At 44.0% G+C, this 27,071-nt stretch overlaps 1 protein-coding gene and 1 long non-coding RNA gene across 2 annotated transcripts in view; one reads left to right on the forward strand and one right to left on the reverse strand.

Moving 5' to 3' along the window:
* The first annotated feature begins 602 nt into the window (after positions 1-602).
* Positions 603-27,071, forward strand: part of LOC144984618 (uncharacterized) — a 43,255-nt gene continuing 16,786 nt past the window's right edge. Inside the window, exon 1 of the long non-coding RNA XR_013648416.1 lies at positions 603-1,073. This is a non-coding gene — a long non-coding RNA (uncharacterized LOC144984618). The remainder of the gene's footprint in view (positions 1,074-27,071) is intronic.
* LOC101168895 (neurexophilin-1) lies at positions 2,925-26,989 on the reverse strand. Its single transcript, XM_011485839.4, has 2 exons — positions 24,512-26,989; positions 2,925-7,211 (listed from the first exon to the last, which is right to left on the reverse strand). The coding sequence occupies exons 1-2, from the start codon at positions 24,614-24,616 to the stop codon at positions 6,414-6,416; spliced, it is 903 nt and encodes a 300-aa protein (XP_011484141.1). The 5' UTR covers positions 24,617-26,989; the 3' UTR covers positions 2,925-6,413.

The raw sequence follows: 27,071 nt of genomic DNA on the forward strand, positions 1-27,071 counted from the left end.
ATTTAGGGGTGAAGCGTTCACACCTGGTAGTGTCTGGGGGGCATTAAGTCTGACTAATGAAATGACTCTATCCTCTGTGGTGTTTTAATCTATTCAGTAGGAAAATAATTGACAAGCCCACAGTATGTGCATAAGGACAGCTGTCACTAAAGCAATTAAAATGACAAAGGTTAATTAATTCTTTACGCTTTTTGCCTGATATGAGACATTCACAATGAGTGAGTTTTCATTTTCAGAGGAGTAATAGTGTTTTGAGGAGGGTAATTTATTTGTGATTAAAATTTTTTTTAAAAAGCGGCGCCCATTGTCTGATGGCGCCTTTAATGTGTCCTCGCACAAGACCGCGGCCCCCAGGACGGCGCCAGCCCCCGGGTCTGAAATGAATTCTGCAGCAGGCAGGACATGATCTGAAATGACAATTTGTTGTTCCTTAAAGCCACGCACTCCTTACATTATTGTGTGGCGGCAAAAACACAGTGTGACCGGTTTGTAAATGAGGCTTTTTCTCCTCACAAATGTCTCAAAGTGGGAGGAAGAAAAGAAAAGAAAAGGAGGTTTTCTCTGCGGTTGGAGGTCGAGCAGAAGCGGAGCAAGGCGCGAATAATTACCACAGCAGCCACCTCTAACACCACCAGAGCAGAGAACTTTCTAATCCGCCCAAATGTCAAAGCAACGAGCCCTCCTTCCATGCAAGTCTCCACAGGCTGCCAAAAGGCCAGTGGTTAGTCATCTGTTTACTCCTGCAGCTGCTGGGTGTCATTGGGACTCTGAAGGAGAAATCCCATGATTCTCTTTGCCATTTCTGACAGCTCCCGCCCTGACCACATTAATCAGGGATTGTGAGCGGGCGAGGGGGAGGCGGCGGGCACGGATGGCTCCGGCCCAGGACGGCTGAACCGAGGGAGGAGATCTGGGCCCAGAGATAAGAGAGACGTCCCAACGCTGGCGTGTGGCTTTCAGTCATACGTGTGGAGCTCCTTCCAACGGAAACCCGCCGGCTCCTCGCGTCTGGTGAAACGGAGCCGGAAAATGACGACAACGCCAAAGCGGCGACCGATCCTGTCTGACACCATGTGAGTGCTTCCACTGTACATGGGTCAGGGGTGGGAGGGGGGGACTTTAGTGTTCAGAACGTTTACCGCGGTTCACTTTCCCTACAATTCGGTTCAAACCTCGATTTTTGGGTTTGGTTTTCATGTGATTTGTGTTTTTAATTTGCCCAAAAAGCCAGAAAGCACGAGGATTGACCTTTCAGTTAGCTTCTGCTGTGTCTGCCGTACGGAAAGAACTGATATTTCATTTCGTACAAGCATGCAAACAAAACACACAGCAGAGACGCAACGATTCACTTTCCCCACAATGCAGTTCGGTTTTAGACCCAGGATTGTGGCGTTCCTAAAACCAACCATGTATTTGCATTTTAGGCTGAATGAAGTGTTTTTATCTCATATAAAGCTTTCACCTCGAGACCCACTGATGAAAACGCCGTTTTTGGTGTTATTTAACACGTCCTCGTAGCATTTTTTGGCTTAGAGAAAGGAAATTAAGTGCATTTTCTTATTCGTTGTGAATCCAAAGCAGGTGAAAAAAATGCTGTTTGAAAAAGATGGTAGTTACATAGAAAATACAGTGGGCGGAGCCACGAGCTCCCAGCTCAGCTCCATTCCGATGCGTCCACTTCCAGCAGTTTCAGGGCAGTATGGGCCCGTGGCGGCGATTCAAAGGGAGCGCCGACTCAGCACTTTTCTATGATCTGTTATATATTACAGTTTCTGCGAAGCGGCGCCCCCTGCAGCCACACGCTGGAATCAGTTCAACTGTGGATCACTCAAAAATTAAGTGGAAGGGGGCGGGGCTGCGCCACACCAGCGGTCCCGCCCACAAGTCAGAGGTGAATTTCTGCAGAACTCCTGCCGCTCTGCAGAAACTATGTCCTAAAAAGACAGTTTATTTTTTTTTAAATTTTGGCTAAAAACAGCGTCGTTATAACTAAAAGACCACGGAGAACAACTTCTATAATGTTTATGTCTGCGTCAGTTAAGGATTGTTCTATTATAAATGTGTTACATTAGAATTGAACTCCTTCCTGGTCAAATAAGGCTTAAATAAAAACAGTCTCACTTTCAAAATGAAACAATGTTTTTAAAAACAACTTGAATGATCCGGCTGTCTACGACCTGCAGCCTGAAAACAAAAACGCACAAAATAGAGATCTACAATATACACACACAAAGAGACTTTTGTGTTTCTGTTCTTAAAAGGAGGAAGGTCTGCACTGGATTTTTTTGTCGTCTCTATTTTAATTATTTGAGCTGCCTTGAGGGTTTTGGTGTCGTCACCATAGCAACAATGTGGAAACAGCCGACTCCATCACTGTTTGTGCAGAACATTTGTCCTTTGTTCTGATTTGAGCTAGTTTGTCTCGAAGTTGAGGCGTGGCATCAGGACTTCAAGTCTTCTTCCTGTAACCCTTGTGCTATCCAAGCCACTTCGACATTGGTTGTTGGGTCATCTAGACCCACTAGACAGTGCTCTGAACCTTTTTTCTTCAATGATTTGTGATCTTCACTGGTGTCCATGGATTACATGAAATCTTTCCACCTTTGTCCACCTTTGTCATGGTAGGAAGAACACGTCAATGGAAGGGTGGGGTCATCTAAGATAGCACAAGGGCTAAACGTTGCAGCACCCAACCAGCTGGCTTCATCAATCCCATAACGAAACAAGTCTTTAAGTCCAGATGGCCAAAGACGACAACACCTCAATGAATGAGACGTTTTCAAAAGATGGAGTGACGCTTGTCATCCACTAGTCAATAATGTTTTTAAAGATACCGTCACCAAGTACTGCGACATTTTGAATTTAATGCCTAAGATATGACGTTGAGTTCATGTAGGAGTACAAACACGGGACTGGAACCTGCAACCGAGTCACAGCCATTGATGGGCCATTTATTTTACAGATGAAACCGAACAACAAACAGCTGGTCATGACGAGGTTTAGATGCTCAACAGAGTTCTGAATCACAAACATTCATTTAGAGAAACGTCAAGCAGGGCGGAGCTCCGTGAAGCCTGGAGGTTGGAGTTAGATCGGACTCTGGGAAAATGTCCGAGAATCTCCAGAAAGGAACCATGTCTACAGATCCCGCCTGGACACCTTTGGAGTCAGTTGGTTTTGATGGAACTACAACTATTCCAAGACGGACGGCAGAAATCTTTGATCTTGGACTGAAATAGGATGAACTTTGTTGTGTCTACAAGGAAGCTGGGATGACATGGGACAAAAACGATTTCCATGTAGGATGTACCATGAGATAGAAGCATGAGCCTGTCCTCCTTTGGTCAAACCCAACAGTAACGGTCTTGACTTCCAAACCCTTGATGGACAAACATCTGCATTTAGACCATTTCCATGTTTTGTATCCTGGTTCCCTCCTTCTGATCAGCCAACTTTACTTAGCCTGGAGTTTTCAATGGAAAACAACCGATGTAATATGGGTGTTAGGCAACCGTGACCACTCCATGGTCACAGAAAGTTACCAAAGTCGTAACAATCCCATTAAGAAACAAAAATGAAACAAACAATGTCCAATACAGCGAAGGCATCTACACGCCGGCTGCATCAACTCGCGTTCAAGCAGCCGCTTTCAGAGAAAAGTTGATGTAAAAGCACTGCAAGCCGAATTTCAGACTTCCATGTCCAGAACCCAGTCGTTCACACGTTGCTTTATAAGTTTTTAAGTCCTGTCCCTGGCTCAAAGTACAGAACAGGCGTTCATTGATCGCCTGCTGGAAGTTCAATCGCTTCAACTTCTTGGCTGCTAAAACGCGACATTGCTGAACTCTGACCAATCAGGGACTCAGATTTGGTAGTGAAGTGTGGACGTGGATGGAAGTGAAAATCATTAACATGATCACAAAGAGAAATGAATTATTATAGTTTTTCTGCCTGGCCGGATTTCTATGACACTAAGTCTGCATTTCCACTGCAGGTCTTGATGCCCAAACCCGATTTTCTGACTATATCCGATTTTTTTGACGACCCTCTTACATCATCTTTTAAAAGTGACCCGTATCTGATTTTTGCATTTACACTATACAATGCTGAACCTATCAAACGTAGACGTTCTGAGGACTACGTAGCAGCATTTCCGCCTTCCGCAGACCTCCTTTGGACATGGAGGCAACGCAGCGACGGAAGGAGGCGTTCTGTCGCGTTCTGTCGCGTTCTGTCGTCCGTTCTGGAGTGCCTGGCTTGATTGAATCAAGTCTAAAGCCTTTGGTGGATACCGGCCGTCTGCAGGTAAAAATGGTCACACTTGTACACGCAGGCGACACGCATGACGATCACGGTAGGAGACCGCTCAGTGAACTGGTGAAGAGAAATGTTTATGCTCACACCTGCTGGTCACACTTAAGATGCCGCCAGTCCTCTCTACGACCCGCCACAGACCCAGAACAACCAAAAACCTGCGGCACCGTAGCGGTCAACGCCCTGCAAGCATGTGACTGAGGCTTAAAAAAGCTTGGATCATGATGGATGCTGATGCTCTCCTGCACATACACTTTACGTCAAACACGTTAAGAGCCCAGATCTGCATCTCCGAGACCCTCGAACTCCACGCTCGTCTGCCAGCCCGTTCACACGCGCTCCACTCTGCACATGATGAAGCTGCAGAATTGCCGTCTGAAGCCCCTCAAACCGTCCTCGGCGTGTTTGGAAAAGGGTGGCGGCGCATCAGCGTGACTCTATTGAGATGAAAGCAGCGGCGCTGCCAGACATGAGTCAGTCCTTCGTCTCGCTGACAGAAACACACGTTCAATTTACGAGTCAGGTGCTTGCAGTGATTTCTGCCAGCCTTGTTCCTCCGCATCATAAATTCCTCTTTATGCTTCTGAGACAGGCCAGTTTTGGGGGGCCGCCTTGTCAGAACACCCCCCCCCCCCTCCCCCCCCCATCATATGTGTTGGCTTATTGGATGTCGTCGGTGAAGGAGAGCTGGATCTAGCAGACACCCGCCCCCAGGAGCACATTTGTACTTTGTTTTTTAAACGGGTTTCCAAACAGCATTTTAATTCATTCCCTATTATGTGTTGTTGACTCTGCAAAGCCTCCACTTCCACTGTGTTCATTTTCTCTAAATGCTTCACACAGAGCCACCGGCACCCAATCTATGTAATGAAGGTTTAATAGCCAATTGCAACTTGCAGTATCATTAGCAGCTGGGTTCATGCAAAAATCTGCGTTTTTTTCCGATAACCAGAGGTGCAAATGTTTGATAGGCGGTGTAGGCGATTAGCACCTGCTGTTTGACGCATCTCCCCACTCCTCTGGTGTGCTCACGTTTCTGAAACCAGACTCTGAAAAAGCCCTTCATGTCTTTGGATTTCAAATTTCTTTGTCATTAACTGGCACCGCTGCCATCAAACAGTTATTTTTGGTGTCTGCCGCTCTGACACTTGTCAATTCTGGCTGTTTTCTTTTTTCTTTTTTTTTTTTTACGTTGCAGGAACCTGGAGATTCACTGCAGCCGGCTTTGTTGTAAGTCACAGAAATAAAACGTTTTTATGTCGAAAATGGAAATGCAGCGGTGACAAAACAGCAGATTTAGAGCCTGGTTGTAAAGTGCAGCACAAAGGAGATGATCTTCTGTGTCTCTGTCGTCCTGTGTGTCTCCTGCAACTTTTATTTGTGTATTGATTGCAACAATAACTCGTTCCCGTTTGATCAGCTGGAAGCTCGCCACGGCCCTCAAACAGGAACCTCAGAAATGAAAATGCGGGGGGGGGGCGGTTACCGTTCGTCTTCTGTAGTTGTGATTTTGATAAAGATGACATTTGACAGCTGCAATAACATGAAGACATAAATGAAAGTTGTGTTTTTTTCCAGTTGTTTACCACACTTGGTTCATGCATGAACACTGATGAGATTCCCACAACAATAACAGAGGTATATTCACGCCAACAATCACGGGGCAGAAAACCCCCGTTTGCATTTGTAATCTGCGCGGGCCTCTCTGCACTCACGTGTTTGCACAGATTACCAGAGACTGATTGAAGGAGACAGACGGCGTGATTGAGACGGAAACACACAATCAACATAAACAGGTGAATTAGCCGAAGAAAAATCCTCAACAAAATTGTTTTCTGCTCTCCGTGTGGAGTATTTACATGAATGCCGTTGGCTTACTGTCACAGTCAGCTTGTGGTTTTCCTGGCGATGTAAGCAGCTATGCATGTTATATGAGTATAACATAAGCTTATAGACTCGTATAAGCTTATCAATGTTCCCTAAAGGTTGCCATAACGACCCCAGAGGGAAGAGGAGTGGTGCTGGTCATGTGACAAGGATATGTGGTTGTATTAACGCCGTTGGACATTCGAAGTTCTAACTGTCTTCCGCAGTGGGACTCAGCCGGTGGGCAGGTAGGGCGTGTCGCTGTGGTAGTTGTAGTCGGGACACACCTTCTGCACCAGCTTGTAGTCGGTGCTGTAGAAGGTGATGAAGATGCAGATGACTTTGAAGGGCTTGGAGCACAGCCAGGACACGTGGCTCTGGGTCTGCTCCTGTGGGCAGCTCTGAGACGGGTCGTGGGCGCACAGGGAATTCTTGGTGCCCTTCTCCACCTTTTCGTACTCCACCCTGCAGTTGAACAGCTTGGTGTCCTTGGTCTCGAGGGCCGTCTGCTGCTGTTGCTGCTGCTGCTGGTGAAAGTGGTGGAACTGCTGGTGCTGCTGGTGGATCTGGAACTCCACGGCCTTCGTCGGAGGGACGAGTCCCACGGAGACGTTGCCCTGACCGGTGGAGTTGTGCCGAAAGTAGACGCTGAAGGTGCCGTTGCCGTGGTCCACGATTTTACCAGTGATGAGGAGGTTCAGCTTCACTGTTTTGATGTTGGAATGGAAGTCGCCCCAACCGAACATCTTCTTAAACTTTCCAGTCTTGACGATGGGCCGTCTTTTCGTCCTGGATCGAGGATCCCGGGCCGCTGAGGTGTTGGACAGCCAGCTCCACTGCTCGTGTTTGGAGTACGAGTCCGTTGGATCGTAGCTCAGATCCAGAGACGTGAAGTTCTCCTTGCTGTAGAGGTTTTGGGCCAACAGACGGCTGATGGAGACGGCTTTGCTGCTCGTAGTCCAGTAGGACTTCAACTTGGACTTGGGTCTCAGGTGTGAATTTCCGAAGCTCTGGGATTCTGCGCTGCAGGTCTGAAAGAGAAAAGGAAGATGAGAGAATCGCTCAGCGGGGAAGGAGCTTATGACTGAACCCAAACTGGTCGGTTTTGGTTTTCAGATCTACATCCACGCCTCTGGGAATCTTCATCCAGACTCAGACTCAAAACGCATCTTAGGCGGGGCACAGGTTCTCTTAAGCCTCATTGAAATGGAACATACCATTGTCATGCATGTGGTAAGTATTTCGTTTAGTATTGGACAGTACAATGTACAGTAAGCTATATATCTGACGTATCGGTGACGCTGTCGTATGGTTACCTTATGGCTAGATGCTGTGGGGAAAAATAGGCAGACTTGTACGGAGCACCCAAGGAGCGCCGACTCATCACATGAACAGCGCTAACAGAATCCTTATAGAGTCTATAGGATTTGGGGGAGTTGACCAGTTTTCACCTGCAGACGGCCCGTATCCATCCCGTAAGGACTTAAGCTATATGCTGCCGTCTGATCAGAGAGATTTTTGGGTTAAACGGTTTGTCAGTCGTATCACACACCTCCTCTCTACTTTACATTCTGTGCTCCTCCTGTTTGCAAAGACACCGACTTCCTCCATGAAACCCCCCCTCCTTGGTCGTTAACCGCACCAGAGTTCACCTGCAGGTGAACAAGAACTTTTGCATCAGGTCAACCAGAGTTCATTCGTTTGGTTCTCACTGGTGTTCAGGTGAGCTGGAACACCTGTCTAAGTAAATATCCGACAGAATAAATGTTTGTTCAGACCAAACAGCTCAAACAAAAAAATACTTGAACAGAACAAAACAAACGTTGTCAATTAACAAGTTCATAAAAAACCTGCAAACTTAAAAAGTGTCAATAAAATATAAGGGAGCTGGAGAGAAAAAATGATATTTACTTTCCTAAACGGAGTTTTAAAGCTGCAGATAACACCAGAGCTGGTGTCACTGTGTTGACCCAAAAAGCTGTTTCTGGTTCTACAAAACAGAAGCCAAACCCAGAGTCTGTCTGCAGCAGCCTGTCAGCATCCCTTCCTACATCCAAATAACTTAAGCATTAACATATAATTACAGCCAGGCCACAGAGAGCTTTAATAAAGTGCTTTAACAAGCACAACTTTAAATGCTCTCCTAATTTTTACAGAAATCCAGCAAACAGAGCTGGAACTACGGCCTGACAGGACAGACAGCTTGGTTCTTACACTCTAAAAAAAAAAAAGAGTATTTGGGCTATAGTTGGAAAGATAAACTTTTTTACATTGTTCTAACTTAATTATTTAGTTTGGTGAAAATAAATCATTTTTTAAAGTTCATTCAACTTAAAAATAACACGTACTTGTCTGACATAGTTATTTTACTTTCAATCAACTCAATTCAATTAAGTTGGTTTAACTTTGGTGTGAAGCTGCCATGACGTCAAAACGTAAGGCAGTGCAAGGAATTGTGGGATACCATTTTCTTTGCCTGTCTGGGCAGATTGGGGTTTAAGTGTGAGTTTTTGTCCATTTGTTTTGTCGTCAAGCTGTTTTACTCTATTTTAACTGGTAATTTTATGTTGTTATGTTTGTTCTTTCTGCACCATGAGTGAGAGTTTGGGAGAGGATGATGACCAACCCCCTTGTGCGGTAAAATACTGAATGTCCCAATATTAAAGACATAGTTCAGAGCACGTGAGCTCCTACCTTGTAATGCGAGACATCGTTGGGTCATTCATGTCTTTGATATGGAAATTACAAGGCCCAGTGGTTAAAACCTTAAGGCCCGTACACACCGGGCCGAATATTCGCCAGGTGTTATTCGCCAGCGTTTTTTGCCACGTTTTTTGTGTTCACACCCAGGCGATTTTCGCTGACGATGAGCCGAGTGAACATGCAATTTCATTCCCTGACATTAGATGGCGCTTAATGTAAACAGAAATACTCCTGTACACAAGGTGGCGCTGCACAACTTTACGCTTCTTAAACTTGCTTTTCCCTCAGAAGAAGAGAGCAAGTATTTACGCGCTTGTCAGAATCATACAAAGAAAACATGAATATTTCAAGCACCAGTTGCTCCAACTGGTGCTTGGTAAGGGGATATTTTAGAATGTCCGTCATTATTTCTTCGCGGCAGTGTAGACGCTACTTGGCCTCTATCTTCTTCGCTGGTATGTGTGCTCAGCAAGGCAGTTTTGTGTTTGAGCGCCCCCAAGTTATGTTTTACTGTAACTTCAGAAGCTCCAGACACGTGTGCAAAAGCGCCGTTCTCATTGGTCGAATAGATTTCGACGTGACGCGTCAAAAAAAAAAAACGAACCCGAGGCGTTTGTTTTTTTTTGACGCTTTGACGCGTGGCGTTTTTTCGCGTCGGTGTGCACACTCTCATTGGTGCCCTTTGTTTAGTCACGAGGCGTTAAACGTCGGCGAATATCGCGCGCGAAATTCGTCCCGGTGTACGGGCCTTTAGAAAATGTGTCAATTTAAGTTCATTCATTCATCTTCTTCTTCCCATGGAGGTGCCGGAGCCTATCCCGGCCACTTATGGGCGAAGGCAGGGGACACCCTGGACAGGTCGCCAGTATGTTGCAGGGCCACATATCACACACCACTGCACACTGACATTCACACCTTTGGACAATTTAGAGTGACCAATTAACCTATGTTAAGTTGTATAAAAAAATTGGGGAAAAAAAGAAACACAAAATTTAAGTTGGATCAAAATATTAAGTTGAATTGGATAGACATAAAAAATTAAGTTGAATGAACTTAATTCAACTACGTGTTACCAATTGAAGTTATTAATTTAAGTTGGATCAACTTTTTTCTTTTTAGAGTGTACTTGGAGATGAATGCCTAGAATATTTATTGTACAGATAAAAAAACGTTAAAAATTATTCAAATTAAGAAGTAAATGATGATTAAACATGGCTCATTATTATAGAACTAAAAAAAACCAAAATGCTCTGAGGAAATCAGATGTTTGAATTCCTCTGGGTCTAATGTGTGCTCAGATGTTAATAAAGTCAAAGTTTTGGTGTAAACTAGCAGTTTTTTTGGACGGTTTGGCTGGATCAGGCTGAACCGACATTAAGAGCTCGGTATCATCAGCGTAGACACAGAGAGAACACTTCTCCCTCCCTCCGTTTTATCAAAACTTCACATTTGTGACATCTGGTCTCTTCTGTATTTCAGCAGCTGTGACGTTTTAAAACAAGATTATCTGCTAACAGATGTTTAAAAAAAAACAGGCGCTTCTAACAGATGTCGTTCACACCTGTCAGAAATGTGGAAATAATCTTTAAAAAAAAAACCTTCTTGAAACATGACTCCTAACAGTTACAAACTGAAGACGTCACCATTTCTACACATTTATCTCCGTTCTCCAAAGTTTGATAAGCAAGACTCAGTAGCTTCATTAACTGAAACGGTATTAAGGTAATTATGATCTGAAGACATGACATTTTGTAGATGAAAATGCAAAGTTCCTGTGTGAAACTGACAAACATGAACATCTAAAGGAAAACATATTCACCACTTTAAATAGAATGTTTTACCATATGATTGTTGACATTATTGTCTGCTGCCTATATTAAACTATAGTTTAATATTCAGGGACAGAATGGAAGATGTTTAAATGCTTAAATGTGAGGAGCTTCCTCCTGCCGGAGCATCTGCTGGTGGGCTTTGGTTCTGATTTCGAGCTGAGGTTGTTTTGTTCTTTATTCTTTTTAGCTGCATTGGTTTGTTTTTTCCATTCCTCTGCAGGTGGACTCAAATCTGTGATGATCGCTGCCCCCGCTGGCCAGAAACGATGGGGATGGAACAAAACTTTAAAAGAAACAATCATGGAAGTCATGAGTTTTGCAAATAATGATTTCCAATGTGAAGAGCAGCTGTTTCAAAGTCTGTTGATCAGGTTGTTACAGCAGAAACGAGCTCCAATCCAACATTTCTGAACCTAATCTTGAATAATCTGATAACTAAGGTCATTCTCTGAGCAACGAAAGGTCCTGCTGGTGGATTTTCTCTCTGCAGCTGCTGTGAAACGTCTCTGTCTTCCTCCTAAAGGGGGGGCTATTCTAAGTGGTTTACAGCAGAAATGACATATAGAAGATCACTGACCACAATGAATGCATTGATAGGATGATCGCTCTAAACTCAGCAGCTCTCCTTTAAGTTTTATTTTCTATGGGAATCAAATTTAAATGTGCTCCATCTATAAAAATGTGTTCGTATGAAGTCTTTTTTTTTATGGAGTCTTACTGTCAGACAGATTTACACAAATGTTATCTGAAATGTCAAATCCGCATCACACAGCCTTTATGTACATTTTTAGCATTTTTCCACGTATGTAATTTCGGTCTTCCGTGATCCATGCGTGATACACGTCATTTAAAGGCCTTCCTTGCGTTCGACATTCGTCGATGTGCTCAGACGTCCGTCGGGGGTTACAGCCCACCCGTCTTTACGTTAATTCAATTTTGAGCTATTCGAAATGTTTTGGTCGGTTCAGAATTATGTATTTTACGCGTAATTTACATAGTTTTTATACGCAATTATTGTGAAATCTTATGTAATTGGGTGTCACTTTTGCAACATTTGTAGCTTTCCGTGATGTTAGACGGACTTTTCAGGCATGTACGACCGATGTATAACTTTTATATCATATACGGCGCACATGTAACATTAAAATGACGTAACTGACGTAAAAATCACTGATGAATTGCACATAAACAGCACAATAATCGGTTCATGCAGGATTGTGTGACGGGTTTATAAATTGGCCGATCTTTCACCCCTCACTAGGGGTGTGGTGTGTATCGGCAGGAGTCTGGCGATACAACGTGTGTCCCGATCCACGCCTCACGAAACGATACCTATCGGGATATTGTACCGGAACCCATTTTCAATTTATGAAAGAGTATGACTTAAAAAACAAAACTCTATCTTAATATTGATTTCTTTGTATTAAAATGGATGACATTTTCAATGATCACAATGTTAAGCACTGCAACAGCATCCCATCAACAAGTTTTTGTTTATTTGAGGCATAAAGGTGGTGGATTCTCTGTCCAAACAGAACCAACCCATCCGAACCTTCTGAAACCCAGGTTCTGGCTCCTGGTCCGAGGCTCGGTGCGGCTCTCATGTGACACGTTTTACCTGACTGACGAATGCAGTTTGTTCCTAAAGAAAAGACGCACATCTCCACTGCAAACTGTGAGAGGAACCTAAAGCTGTAGTCAGATGCATTTGTGGGATAAGCGTCTGCAGTTTAATCCCCACTGGCTGCAAAAACAGTCAGTCCAGGTGACAACAGAACATTTTTGATGTCAGGAAAAGTTTGGATTTAAAGACCAATATTATTTGAAAAAGTAAAACTGTTATCTGATTGAACGACTAGGTTTCTTTTAATCTGAGATTAGAGCACACTTGCTGTTTTTGTTGATCATTTCTATGCAACCTTTCTGAAAGTTGAAGTTTTGTCTTTAAAGTTCTAATCCACCGGTTCCTGTTCAGCGCTGTTCAACGGTTCCTAATGTTCTCTTTTCAGTCAGGGAACAATTCTGCTCTAAACGCTAGAATTACCTGCTGGTTGATTAGAAAGACCTGTTTAATAAAAAAAACCATCAGCTTCAGATTTTCCTGGGTCTTTGGATGAATCATTTGTGGCACAGCCTTCAATCATAAACAGCATCTTCCTCATCTGCCTGTTATCCATCACGCCTGATTTGAAAACGGAGTATTTTTGCTCAGTTCTGATTCAGAAAATCTTCCATTCGAAGCGACGGTTGGTGTGTTTTTCCTGCGGCTGACGTGCTTCCAAAACGCCAATGAATGCCGCCGTTTCCTCCACGAGCAGCGATCAGAGACGCCGTGAGAGCGCCTCAAACGTCCTAATCAAGATTAAGGGTATTTCTGTCGCGCGCTCGGATGAGTGACGAGCGTCTTGGCGTGATGCAGCAGACTATTACCTGCCCTGAATGGATGATTGATGAGTCATTCTGTCTCCTCTAACAATCACACAGATGAGAGAGCAAAGATTTCCCGCGCACCCCACAGAGGCCCGTGACAGTGATGTCCGTGCGGCGGCCGAGCAGCGTGACAGCAGATCTGTCTGGTCGAAGCGTTTACATTTTGTACTTTCGCCCTGCGATCGATGCGCTGAAAATAAGGTCCTTTCTCTCTCAGAAAGTTCACTGAATGACATTGCAGTGATGTAGGTCGGAGTTTGTGTGAACTGGCGCCGTGCACGAACTCCAGAGCTGCTGGGAAAACGGCCTCCGGCTGTTTGGACGACGCCCGGATGATGGACGAGCAGACGGGAGGGAACGGAGCTCCTTCTGCAGCTTAAAGAATCGAACGGACAAAAGCAGCAAAACGTCAACGGCGAGGCCGTTAAACGCCACAAACCCTTCCTGTCATGGGGCTCGGCTGGGGGGGGAGGATGAAGGTGACTTCCTGTTTGGGAGCTGTTGGCCTGGAGAACCCTGAGTGCTAACAGTGTGTATACGTGGTGCTGCCGTGGTTGACCTTATCAATCTCTCCTTAACGTCTGGATCTGTTCCTTCCTTTCTGGAGCACGCTGTGATAAATCCTGGGCTTAAAATACCTAACTTAGACCACTCTGATCCAAATAATTTCAAAACTTCCTTTTACTGCTAAGATCTTGGAGAAGGTTGTAGCGGAGCAACTAAGGTCATTCTTAGAAAACAATAACATTTGTGATGTTTTCCAATCTGGCTTTAAAAAGAACCACTCAACTGAAGCTGCTCTCTTAAAGGTTTCCAACCATGTGATCATGGTGACAGATTCTGGTCAATACACTGTTCTCATTCTTTTAGACCTGAAATCTGCATTTGATACTGTAAACCATGAAATCCTGATTGAACGTCTCCATAACGACCACGGTTTATCTGGTTCTGTCCTAAACTGGTTTGTCTCCTATTTCAGCGGTAGATCTGATAAGTTCTGTGTTGATTCTCCATCTTCAGAAGCAAAAATGCTGTCTTGTGGCGTTCCCCAAGGTTCTGTATTGGGACCCATTCTATTCACTCTCTACATGATTCCCCTTGGGAGACTCATCAGAAAATTTTCAAATATTTCCGCTGATGATATTCAACTTTATTGCTCCTTTGAAAAAATAATTACACAAATCTATCAAATCTCCTAGACTGCTTGGCCAGCATTAGAGTTTGGTTGAATGACAACCATTTACTCCTGAACCCTAACAAGACAGAGACAATAATTTTTGCTTCTGATGACAAAATTCCCTCCATCAAAAGACACCTTGGTTCACTGAGCTCTTCTGTCCAGCCCAGTCTCAGGAATCTTGGTGTCTGGTTGGACAAAGCTGTCTCTAGACTCTCACTCAAAGCTCTTGGTCAAAAAGTGTTTTCACCACCTGAGGAATGTGGCTAAACTGAAGAGAATGTTGACCAGATCTGACCTTGAGCTTCTCATCCATGCTTTTATTTCCTCTCGTTTAGACTATTGTAATTCTCTTTTTACTTGTTTTAACAAAAACTCTCCTAAACGTCTCCAACTGGTCCAGAACTCTGCTGCAAGGCTTTTAACTGGAACCAATAAGGGTGCTCATGCCCCCCCTCTGCTTTTATCTGTACATTGGCTTCCTGTTAAATTTAGAATAGATTTTAAGTTTTTGATTTTAGTTTTTAGAGCCCTGCACGGACAAACCCCGAACTGACCTTTGAACTCCCTACACTCCTTCACGTTCCTTGAGGTCCACTGATACAAATCTTTTATGTGTTCCAAAGACTCGTTTTAAAACTAGGGGAGACCTCGCCTTTCAGGCAGTCGCTCCCCGACTCTGGAACAACCCCCCCCCCCCCCCCCCCCCACGTCTCTGCGCCAGATCAGATTGACTCAGTCGAGTGTTTTACATTTCCAGGTTGTGGGTTTCTGGCCTGAAAATAGGTGAGAAGGGACAGTGGCTCCGCCCACTGGGGGGGGGGGGGGGGGGGGGGCAAAATGCCACGTCAAAAACTGGTTTGACCTTCATTCGAATCAGTAAATGTTGGAAAGTCAGCAGTAAAAACAAGAATCTGCTCAAAGAAAAAACAGATTCTGAGAGAGATCTCATCTCAACGGATCTTTCTGATGCAAAAAAGGTTAATTAAGGAAAATAAATGAATAAAATACTAACAGCCAGATAAACGTCACTACAGTGTTTTTCCCCTCACCCAGCTGCTGCCCTACAGGTGAATCCTTAAGTGGATAAACGGCTGTTTTGGCTGGACGAAACCATCGACTGTATGTGAGACCTGGACGGAGAGGCTCCTCCCTCCTGGTGTCCCAAGCAGGAAGTGCCCCCTGGCTCTCACTAACCCCCAATAGCCTCTATAGTGCAGGACTATCCAGCCTCCTTCCATATTAACGTAATTTACTACTTTTTCTTTTTTCTTAAACTTCAAATTTGACTTTGCGCATGTCCCAAAGTAAAAACCCAAAGTATGCGGCCGACTTTTTTACTTTAAATTTCACACAGTTAAAATTCTATCAAAGTTCATGGTTACTGTATGACCTTTGACCTCTGAAGAAGTCAGCATTTGTGTTTTTTTTATCTTACACAGCTGCTAAGAACACAGATAATCGAGATCTTCTTTGTTTAAGCTGAGCTTTTATTTTGAAGGAGCTGAAGCATTGGTTTTGTGCTCAAGGCCCAACCATCCATGCAGGACCTCAGAGGCTAACGCTGCTACATGCTGACAGAACAAACACATTTTCTTTCAAGGTCAAAAAACACGCTCAGAAAAGAGGAATTCCTGCTCGGCTTGATTCACTTTCTACCGTCCTAAATGAATAAATTGTCTCTAAAAGCTCTTTGTCTCTTAATCCGGAGCGTAAAGCTCATCCATTTCTCACGACTGTTTCCATTCAGAACGCCTAAATGACTGCGGTCTCTAATCATCAAATGAAATATCAGTTTTGTGGAGCAGTAATTACTGGTGCGTCTCTGTAACTGGGCTCGGGTCTCCGCGGACTCCCCAAACCAGATCCGGGGATATTAGGGAGCGGCTTTGGAGCTGATTTAAAAGCCTGTCGGGCTAATCAGTGGGAGCGCGTTCCTGTGGATCCAACATTTCAGGGTGGAGATGGAAAACTGCATCCTGCCAGGATTTAGGAAGGGAACTGCCTTCCAAAAAAAAAAAAACGCCTCAATTTTCCTCAACTTCATGTTCTGAAAAAGAGTTTAATGAGAGGCGACAGCAGAATCCAATTCCATGAAAGGATTTCGTCACTATTTCTTTTTTAACCAGCGTGATCAAATTTCACAGAGCGAGGCGAGGTGTCCTCGGCGCCAACTCTGCGTGGTGGAGGCTCTGCGGTTCTGTTGGGTCCCCAAACTGTGACACGTAATTAGCTTCCATCTAAAGCACCTGACAGTCTCCGGCTTAAATCGCTCTGAGACACACTGACAGAGAACCCCACTTCACGGATTAGAGCCCAACCTGTAATCCCGCCCGAGGAGATTAGGCAGATCAGAGGCAGTCCTGACTAAAGCGCCGTTTTTACACCAAGAACCCCCCCTGCATCGGCTGCAGAGACGCGCTTCTGCTGGGCTGCAGGCGCCGCCGATACAGATACTGCAGAAGAGAAAAGAGGCGAGGCGAGGCGGAGGGGGGCAGGGCCAACAACAAACACGGCGGCGTAAAGGTCAACAGTCCCACTCTGATAACTCCGGGCTTAACGGATGTTGGTTTGTCAATATTGTGCTTTATTGAATATCAAACGAGGACAAACAATATCATCCGGGCCTAAAGGCCGTTATAATCTCCCGCTCGATTGTCTTTATGAAGAGCTTGGCTGCATGGCGGCAACGCCACCATCAGACGGAGCAAACAGCCAAGTTTAAACTTTAAAGCCACTTCCGTTTAAACAGAATTAACATCCGGCGTTTGGAAAGCGCCCTGCTGTTCACATCCCAGGAAAAGACCTGAACGTGAACCGTCAAGCAACCGCTTCCAGTGAAGCGTTCTCGCAAAGCTAAGCAAGTTTCTACGGCCGTTTTCCGGCTCTACGTACAAAACGCATGGCCACTGAACGGCCATTGTAAGTTAAACCGGTCTGACGGATGGGTGGCGTCCCCTTTAAGTCATGACAGTGCCAACTGGAGAAATTAATGATCCGGTTTGTGTCCGGCTGGAATTCCATGACGCCAAATTTTATTCAAATACCGGAATAATTGACACCGCTTCCACATTTCACACCAACTGTAGGTACATGCGCCGGTGTCAGGTAGCAACAGTCCAGTGTGAACACCGTATGGGAAAAGCACCTTAAAAATCTGCGTTTATGGCACATGAAGCCGCATCACATGTCCGGTGTTAGCTTCGCATCCCAGTCATGAGGGATTTGGGGTCTGCTCCCTTCAAGAAGAGACAAGAGGAATGTAGAGAAGATACGGCCAAATATCCCAGTGAGGGCTGCCAGAATAAAAAAGTCCTTTTAGCTTACTCAATAAAAGGACTGTTGTGTGACATTTCTGCTCCCCATTTGACCCCTTCTATGGGGGAGCAGTGAGCTGTAGACACAGCCGTTTGGTGGTTTAACCCCCCCATCCAACCCCTTCATGCTGAGTGTCCAGCAGGGAGGGACCCGGTCCCGTTTTTAGAGTCTTTGGCATGAATTGGCCTGACTTTGAACTCACGATGTGCCAGGCACTGGGCGGACACTCTACCACAAGGCCACTGAGCTCGTCTTAGTGTCTTGCTGAACTGGTTATTGACCCTAAAGTCCAGAGGAGACCCTAAAGTCCAGAGGAGACCCTAAAGTCCAGAGGACACCCTGAAGTCCAGAGGAGACCCTAAAGTCCAGAGGAGACCCTAAAGTCCACAGGGGGACCCTAAAGTCCAGAGGACACCCTGAAGTCCAGAGGAGACCCTAAAGTCCAGAGGACACCCTGAAGTCCAGAGGAGACCCTGATTTCCAGAGGACACCCTAAAGTCCAGAGGATACCCTAAAGTCCAGAGGACACCCTGAAGTCCGAGGAAACCCTAAAGTCCAGAGGAGACCCTAAAGTCCAGAGGACACCCTGAAGTCCAGAGGACACCCTGAAGTCCAGAAAAGACCCTAAAGTCCAGAGGACACCCTGAAGTCCAGAGGACACCCCGAAGTCCAGAGGACACCCTGAAGTCCAGAGGCCACCGTAAGTCCAGAGGACACCCTGAAGTCCAGAAAAGACCCTAAAGTCCAGAGGAGACCCTAAAGTCCAGAGGACACCCTGAAGTCCAGGGGAGACACTAAAGTCCAGAGCCCACCCTAAAGTCCAGAGGACACCCTGAAGTCCAGAGGCCACCCTAAAGTCCAGAGGACACCCTGAAGTCCAGAAAAGACCCTAAAGTCCAGAGGAGACCCTAAAGTCCAGAGGACACCCTGAAGTCCAGAAAAGACCCTAAAGTCCAGAGGACACCCTGAAGTCCAGAGGAGACCCTAAAGTCCAGAGGAGACCCTAAAGTCCAGAGGCCACCCTAAAGTCTGTCAGACTTGAGGCTGTCAGAAGAGGTTCCCTCTTGTCTCCATTCCTGTCCTAACACCCCCTCAGACGCCTGAACAAGCAGTGCAGTGGTACTCCTCTGGATCAGGGCTTTAAGAATCATTTTTTCAGCTTTTAAAAGAGAAAACATTTGAGTTTCCTACAGTAAATATTGTTTTCATGAAGATGAATGGGTCCTTCCTTCTCTAACCTGTGATCACATGACATTTTTTCAGGGAAGGTCTTCCTCACTTGATTCTTATTCCATAGATTTAAAACAAACTTTTTCTGATTTATGAATTCAATTTGGATTTATTCAGACTTTTTCTCATATTTCCTTGTTGTGTCCATCAAACGTCTGATTGTTTTACACCTTTGGTTTTTCCTTCAAAATATTATGAAAGGTAATTAAAAATTAATGAGATTTTGTTTATTAAATTTCCATATATTTTTTTTCTATGTATGTAAATTAAATCTGTTTATGCAGATAAAAATGAGACAATTATTTTATATTGATCAATAAAAATTGGATCCAAAATCAAGCCTTTACTACTTAAAAACGGCTAATTATTCAAACAAAAACCCTGATTATCTTCCATTAGGAAAACAAAAACATTTTATTCATATAGTTAATCCAAGGGGTCAAAAAATGGAAGGAATTATAGGAAATTGACTCAAATCCCCTTTTTTTGTCTGATTAAGCACATTTGAAGTAATGATGATGTTTTTAAAAGCCTGCGGTGAGGATTTTCTGGAGTCAAACCCTAAATCTGTGCAGAGTTTTGGCGGTGAGGAGCGGCAGGCGGGCGGATGTTTTCATTGTGTCTCATTAAAACAGCACAAACAGCTTTGAGCGGATCCACAGAACCAGCGATTTATCTCAGGCGTCTGTGTCAAACAGCCTCATCAAACCAACAAAAACACCTTTACTAAATTTAGCTCAGGTACAGACGCGAAAAAAACACACAAAAAAAGCATCAAGTCGAACTGAAAACCCAGATTTTAGAGCCAAATTTCTGCAACTTCCAGATTGTGACATTTCTCTTTACATTAAAGAAACTGATGAGTTTTATTTCCTCTGCAGCAGCTAACAGGCTCTCTAATATAGAAACAATTTAACAAAATAAAAAACAGCAACATAAACAAAGTCTTATCAAAGTGGCCGGGAAGAGCAGCCGGACAGAAAATGAGTTTGTGAAATATACTTTCCATTAAAGTTCGTTACAATTCAAAGATGTTCTGCCACCTCTCCAAATCTCCCTTACAGGCTTTTCTTTCTTTTCACTCGCTGTCTTTTCTTCCTGTAGTTTGTCACAAAGTCCTCCTCAAAACCCAATTTAGCTGCCTGTTAATATTATTCCCAGGTTCAGCTTACGAAGCAGAATCCCTCAACGAGATAACGGCAGAGCGCATCGCCATGCACGAGTCCTTTAGGAAGCCGCTCTGATTGCCAGATGCAGCACACGGGCAGGCTGTTGGACAAACTTAAATGCTATCTGCCGTTGGCGCGGCTGTGATAAGGCGCAGGCGTCCGCTCTTTGAAACAGGCAGATAAACAACCCCCCCCACCCCACCCCCGGCTTCCCTCGGGAGCTTGGAGGATATTCTATGGGCTAGACCCCCAAACAGCCAACAAATTCCCCCTTTAATAGAAGAGCCGGAGGAGCCAGATGACTCTGCGGTGGTCTGGTACACAAAACCTGGCGAGGGAGAATGAGAGTGCATGCCAGTTTTCATTTACCTGAATGCTGCAGCTGCTGTGTGTGGGGGGGTCTGTGGGGGCGGTGGTCCTAGTCTCACAGAATGGGGAGCGACCAGCTGATAGAAGCTTTGGAATGCCACTTTGCAGTCTAGATAAGGTGTGCAGCATTTGGCTTTCAAATCTGGAAAATTAACTGAGTTGTTGGCATCTATCGGCTTTTTTTTTTCTTCTTTAAAGTTTAGGGGAAAATCTGTTTTTCTTCCTTCTACTTAGTCAGCATTTTTCTGCTGATTTCAGGTCCTCTGATGAAAACATCTAACTGGAACCTTTCATAGAGTTTCACACCATCTATGTTCATTTCAAAAAGTCACAAACTTTGTCATTTTACTGTCCTTCACTTGGGTTTCGAGTTGTTTAAAAATATGTCAGCAGGTTTCTGGGACATTCAGACCCGGATCAGGGCTCATTCATCGGAGTCGTCCATCTTTACCTGAACAGGTTTGACTTTAATGCAGATTTTATTAAAGGAACACCCAGGATTTCATGAGGACCAAAGTCTGCTCCAGCTGGTCCAGATTCCAAAGTCTACACTTTCTTATAAATTCATTTTAGTATATTATAGTATTATTTTGGTAGTTTTCAGTCACAAGTTATTGCAGAAGACTTGCTAAAAGTCAAGTTTCTTATTTTTCCCTGCTTTCCTCTGATGTCTGGACTTATTCTTTGCAAAGTTTAACATTGACACCATTTGTTAGGTTTCTGTAAGGAATTTTTGTCCAGTAAGATATTAATTTAGCATGCTAGCCTGTTATCTTCACTGCACTTTTAGCAGAGCAATTTTTTTCTTTTTTGTTGCAAATTGTTGCAGGAAATTTGTTAATAATAATAATAACTAATAGTCGCGTTTGCTGTCTTTCCTTTGATGTTTGAAATTAAATTGTTTGAAAAGTTTATAAATAACAGTAAAAGTTAGGCTCTTCCAGAGGATTTTTTCCACTGTCAATTTAGCATGCTAGCATTAGCGTGTTTAAATAAGCTTCACCATGCTTTTCACTGTCTACGTTTTTTTTTGGTTGCAAATTGTTGCAGGAAATTAGTTCAAGTCAGATTCACGTTTATTGGCTTTTCTTTAATGTTTCCCTTGATGTTTGGATTTATTTTATTTAGAATTTATTATAATAGCAATTGTTTTTGGGGTTTTTTTATCCAGAAAAAGATGAAATCTTAGCATGCTAGCATTAACTCGTTTCTATTAGCTTCACTGCGCTTTTAGCAGTTCAAGCTTTTTTCAGTTGCTAATTGTTGCAAGAAATTAGTAAGAAATCAGTCGAGTTTGTTGTCTTGTTTTTGATGTTTGGATTTACATTGTTTGTTAAGTTTATTAGTAACAGCAAATGTTCGGTTTCTGTGAGGATTTTTGTTCTTAAAATGTCTGTTTGGCATGCTAGCATTCGGACACCATGCTCACTACTTTTTTTTTTTTTAACTGTGAATATGACATTATCAATTTTTACAAAGTGAAAATCTAAATGATATGAGCGTTTTGTGAGTTCTGAAGATGAAAATGTTGATGGTTTATTTTAAAAATACATTTAAATACAATTTTTTCGCCAATAAATTGTGGTCTATATTCGCCGATATTCGCTGGTTTTTCGCAGAGACTTCTGGTAAATTTCTGTGGCACTCAATTTTGGAATTGTAGTTTCGAACAGCACTAGATAAATGGAGAATGCACTATACAGTGCACTATGTAGTAAGAAGGGAAGGAATTTGGACACAGCTCAAGTTTTCTTTTAGTAGCAAGTTGTTGCAGGAAATGTCCTAAAAGTTAAAACTGAGTTTGTTCTTTCCTTAGTTTGATGTTTAGAACTATTTTAATAAGATAGTTTATAAATAACAGCAAATGTTAGGTTTCTGTGAAGGACTTTTGCCCAGAAAAAGATGTTCATTTACAATGCTAGCATTAGCGCATATATATAAGCTTCACTGCGCATTTTGCTGCGCAAGTTTTTTCTGTTGCAGTGTGTCGCAGAAAACATTTGTTGTCTGTCCTAGGTTTTCTATGATGTGATTCATTTTGATTGCGAATGTGTTTTTGATAGTAACTGTTGTTTTCCGAAAAGGATTTTTGTCCAGAAAAAGAAATCAATTTAGTATGCTAGCATAGGCACGCTAACGTTGGCTTTACCGCACTTTTAGCAGTCCAATTTTTTCTGTTGCAAATTGTTGCAGGAAATGTGTTAGTCAAATTCACATTGTTGTCTTTGATTTTTCCTTTGATGTGTGTTTTTATTTTGTTTGCAAAGTATAGTATTTACACCAAATTTCTTGTCCCATAAAGACGAAGACTTAGAAAGCTAGCTATAATGCTAGCTTCACTGTGCTTTTAGCATTCGAGTTCAAACTACACCACATTGCAATCCCTTTTTATTATTAAGTTCTTGTTTCTTTTTTAACCCGAAAACAGAAGAACTAAAAACATACCGTAAAAAGACGAAATCTAGCTGAAGCATTTAATTAAAAACAAACCAATCAGAGATGCTATACTGCTCGCTTTCTCAAATTAGCCGTTTCATTTCTCAGGGCGCGCAGGATTTTTTTTTTAAACGCATTTTGTCTCAGATATTTCCTTGTTTGCCTTCACTGAAAGCTCCTATTTTGGGAAAACAGACCACAGATCGGTTTAATGAGGCGCATCTCTCAGTCTTTGGGACGTTCTCTGGGACAGGAGGGTGGCTGAAGATCCCTCCGAGAACATCCCATCATGATGTGATTGTCGTCACACTGAATTGAACTTCTGCTGAGGTCTGCTGTCCCCTGAGCTGCCGGATCAGCGGAGGACATTTGAGTTTAGGTCTGTATTCTGAGAGTGATATCAAAGTGTGACCTGAGGGGGGTCAGAGCTGATGACAAATCACGGTGTGTTGAGACATCACAGGCGGCTGTGGATGGAGCCGTATCAGCGTCACGCCGCGTTCCAAAGGCCAGGGCACAATTACCGCCATGACTTCTGAGGGGGATAAATACTGCACCGGGATGCTTTTAAGGAGAAGGACGAGGATGAGCGGGAAGATGATGGAGGCCCCAGCTACCAGTTTCACAACGTATCCCGAGGAAAAACGCATAATCATATTATTTCACACACGGCTTGGTTCAAAGGGGGCCAAAAAAAGTTTGTGCGATTCCCATGGGTCTGTCAATCTGTTGAAGGAGCTGCGGGCGCGAGCTTAGGATGCACCAAGTACGAAACAATTATGATCATCCCATTAAAGCATAGCGAAGCAATTTGGCAACCCAGTCTGGGGAAAAAAAGGAGGAAAAACACTGAGAGATCAGCTCCAGCTTCCATGGGCGCCACACAAAACTCCCCTAATGATTAATGTTGGTCTTCACAGTTTATTATGACAGAAAGGGAAAGGCCTGATAGTGACTGTTGTTTTTGGGAATCGAAGAATCGTTTTCCTGCGAGAAAGAGGAAAAAAATAAAGGAGGGGGGGGAGAATGATTAGTGCGCTTAGTCAGCTGTGAAATTGAGTTTATGGTTTTCAAGACGGTGAATTCAATTCGATAATGGGTATTAAGTTGTAGAGAATAATTAATAGTAATTGACTTCTTTCCATCACTATGCAAATTAAACACAGATAACGCCACAGGAGCTTTTTTTTTTTTTTTTAGGGCCAGTCAAGTTTGTGAGGGATTAAGTTTATGGAATTCCTTTCTTTCTTTTTTCTCCGTGTGGCAGAGGGGAGTGGCTGCCGCTCCGCTTTGATTGCTTTGTTGACAGATTTATCAGAGGGTGAGGGGTTACTGTCTCTGCGGGGATTAAAGGAATTGGCTTGTCACAAACTGTCAAGGCGCAGACTTTGCCAGCGTTTCGCCCGTGTTTTGTCATAACGGGCTCCTCTTCTCACTGAAGATGAGCTGGATTTTGGGGAAAAACTTGGGAGTTTGTTCATTTTTGGAATAAACCGGTCGTCAGAGATGCAGGAAAACATCTCCCACAAACAGGAAGAGGGGCAACGCTTTCTTGAAGAGAGACGTTTTACCTGAAGGATCTCTGTCCTCCATCAAACTGGCAGGAGACATAAAAAAAATGATATGCAAAAAGGAAGAAGGTCAAATCAAAATGGCATTTAACTCACCAGGGAGATGAGTGACAGCAGCCCGGCGGCGGCCCACAGACATGTGGTCTTCATCCCTCTCTGCGGAGCGTCGCCCCTCCTGTCAGCCGTCCTTGATCTTCTCATTTCACACAGACAGGCGGGAAAAGAAGAAGCAGAGACCCCTCCTGACTCGCCGAGCCGCTATCTGCTACTGAACTTGAGGAGAAAGAAGGAGTGATGAGGGAGGCGGTCCCGACGAGAGGAGGGAGCCCAGATGGAGCTCATTCAGGAGGAGGGGGCTCAGGGGGTCTGCCGGGGTGACCGGGCCGCTCGGTGGCGCCGTGATCAGAGCGAAGGTGTTCCAACATCTGAACGCCACGCTTTATACATGCAGGGTGAGAGCGGCGAGGGGGGGGGGCAAGAGACGAGTGGAGGAGGAGAGGAGGTTTCTGAGAAGTAACTTTTCTGCAAACATCATCAAGGCCTGACATCTAGTGGCAGCGAGCTGCAGTGACGCCATGAAGAGAGCTCCTCGCACTCTTCCTGTTTGTGGCCAACATCATCAGCAAAGACCTGAAACGAGATTCTTCCACAGCAGAACCCTGCTGACCTCATCCACACATAACCTAAAAGACCAAGATGACACAAAGATATTCAGAAAATGCAGAAGACGAAAAAACAGGAGCAGAGATCTGAGCGTGGGAAGGAAGTCGAGAACAGACGGGGGAACCAAGACTCTGACAGAAACGTTCCTGCAGACCCCAGAGGACCACAGAGCAGCAGAACATCCCAGGATGAGTCCAAAAACACGAGCAGGACTCATCCTGGAGGTCATCGGAGGAGCAGAAGAACAGAGAGAAGAAAGGCTGAGGAACAAGAACACAGAGGAACTTTCTGGAAGGTCTCCAAGCATCTGGATTCCAACACAAAGAGATCAGAGCACATGGTGGTGGTAGAATGATGGTCTGTAAAGAACCTTCTATCTTTGAAAATCCAGAAATCTGACTTTGAAGTGGAAGTTTCATGATGGGAACGCTGGCTGCTGGTTCCAAAAACGCTTAAGACGACGGATCAGAAGGTTTTGATCCTCAAACGGAGTTTGATGCGGCAGAAAGGTGCAGTTCATCCCCGTTCGCAGTCAAATATTCATGATTTGCTATCGTTTGTTCTGCTCCGGCAGCAGAAGCTCTGATATCTTCAGATCCAGGAAGCAGCTCGATAAGATCTTCATCTTCCAAACACTCTGGCCTTTATCTGGAGGACTTTCTACTGCAGCTCCTCCACCAACCACACAGAAAAAGTACCCCCCCCCCGATTAGGTAGAAGTTCTTCCATGAGCACTTTTAAAAAACCTAAAACTTCTCTAGAAGGTCAGGAGATGAAACAGATATCTGAGGATGAGGAGGATGACTCACAGTTATGAAGAAACTTTTACTGTTTTTTCTAAAGTTTGGCTTGAACTTTTAATTATTGGATGAATGCAGCTTTGACTTTTGGTCCTTCAAATCCTTGAACTTTTCAAGATATTCCTGGATTTTTGTCTGCATTGCAATTCATGGGGAACGCTTGGTGCAGAAGCTCGCTGGTACGATACCCGGGTCCGGCATTTTCTCAAAAACATCTTTTTTTTGCTACTTCACTTTATTCATAGTCAACTTTGATCATTTCTTTCCATACCCCCCCCCCCCCCCCCAATTATTACCCTTTAAGTTTCATTTTCATTCAGCAATATTCAAGTGTTTTTTTACACACAGCACTGTCCTTGCTCTGACATCTAATAATAAACTCTGCATGTCTGTTAATATGTAAAATGTTCAATAAACAAAGTTATAAAAAAATGTAGTTGTAAAGTTTGATAAGTTAATTCTTCTCTATGAGTTCTGGTACATCACCTGTCCGTCCTGGGGGAGGATCCCTCCTTCATGTGGGCCCCCCCGAGGTTTTCTTTTTCCTTCCAGAATCCGTAACGGCAGGGATGTCCGGTTTAATTTAGTCTGTTTAGTTTATCCATTACCTATTGAATTCTATGACGTTATGATCTTTAGGATTCATGTTCGACTACTGGTATGAAGCCCATTGACACGACTACTGTTGTACAGACTGGGCTATAGGAAGAAAACTGAAATGAATCACGAAAGACCGAAACGTGGAAAATGTACGCAGTGGCTGCTAAATGTGCTTTGGGGTTGTCATGAACGTTGCACCAGTAACTTTGACTTCATTCAAACACGAAAATCATTCAACAAACTCTGAAGAACCGGAGGCTCCAAAACTCAGCCGAGCTTCTGCAGATCAGCCGCAACTCCGACTGAGAACATCCACAATCATCCTGAAGGCGTGGGCCTCTTTAACGTCGGGAAAACTCCCCCACAAATGCTGGAGGCGACACCGATGGAAGCCAGAATTGACACAAAGAAAGAACGTAGAAAAACAGACTTTGAGGCTTTCAGAGCATGAAAACAGTCTTTACCTTCTCGGGGAACCGCCTCTTCCTGCTTCTTCAGGGATCAGATTTGTCATCTTAAAACGTTAGTACAGCAGTCATCCATCTGCGTTCCCTGAATATCCAAAAAACCTTAGCGTCAGATGATCCCAGAGA

The sequence above is a fragment of the Oryzias latipes genome, chromosome 16, assembly GCF_053564925.1.
Source record: "Oryzias latipes strain Hd-rR chromosome 16, Olatipes_Hd-rR_3.1".
In the NCBI taxonomy this organism is placed as follows: Eukaryota; Metazoa; Chordata; class Actinopteri; order Beloniformes; family Adrianichthyidae; genus Oryzias; species Oryzias latipes.

Coding starts and splice junctions, on each gene's coding strand:
- LOC101168895 (XM_011485839.4), bottom strand. CDS start 24,616: ATGAGAAGATCAAGGACGGCTGACAGGAGGGGCGACGCTCCGCAGAGA. Junction 7,212..24,511: donor TGCTGTCACTCATCTCCCTG/GTGAGTTAAATG, acceptor TTTCTCTTTCAG/ACCTGCAGCGCAGAATCCCA.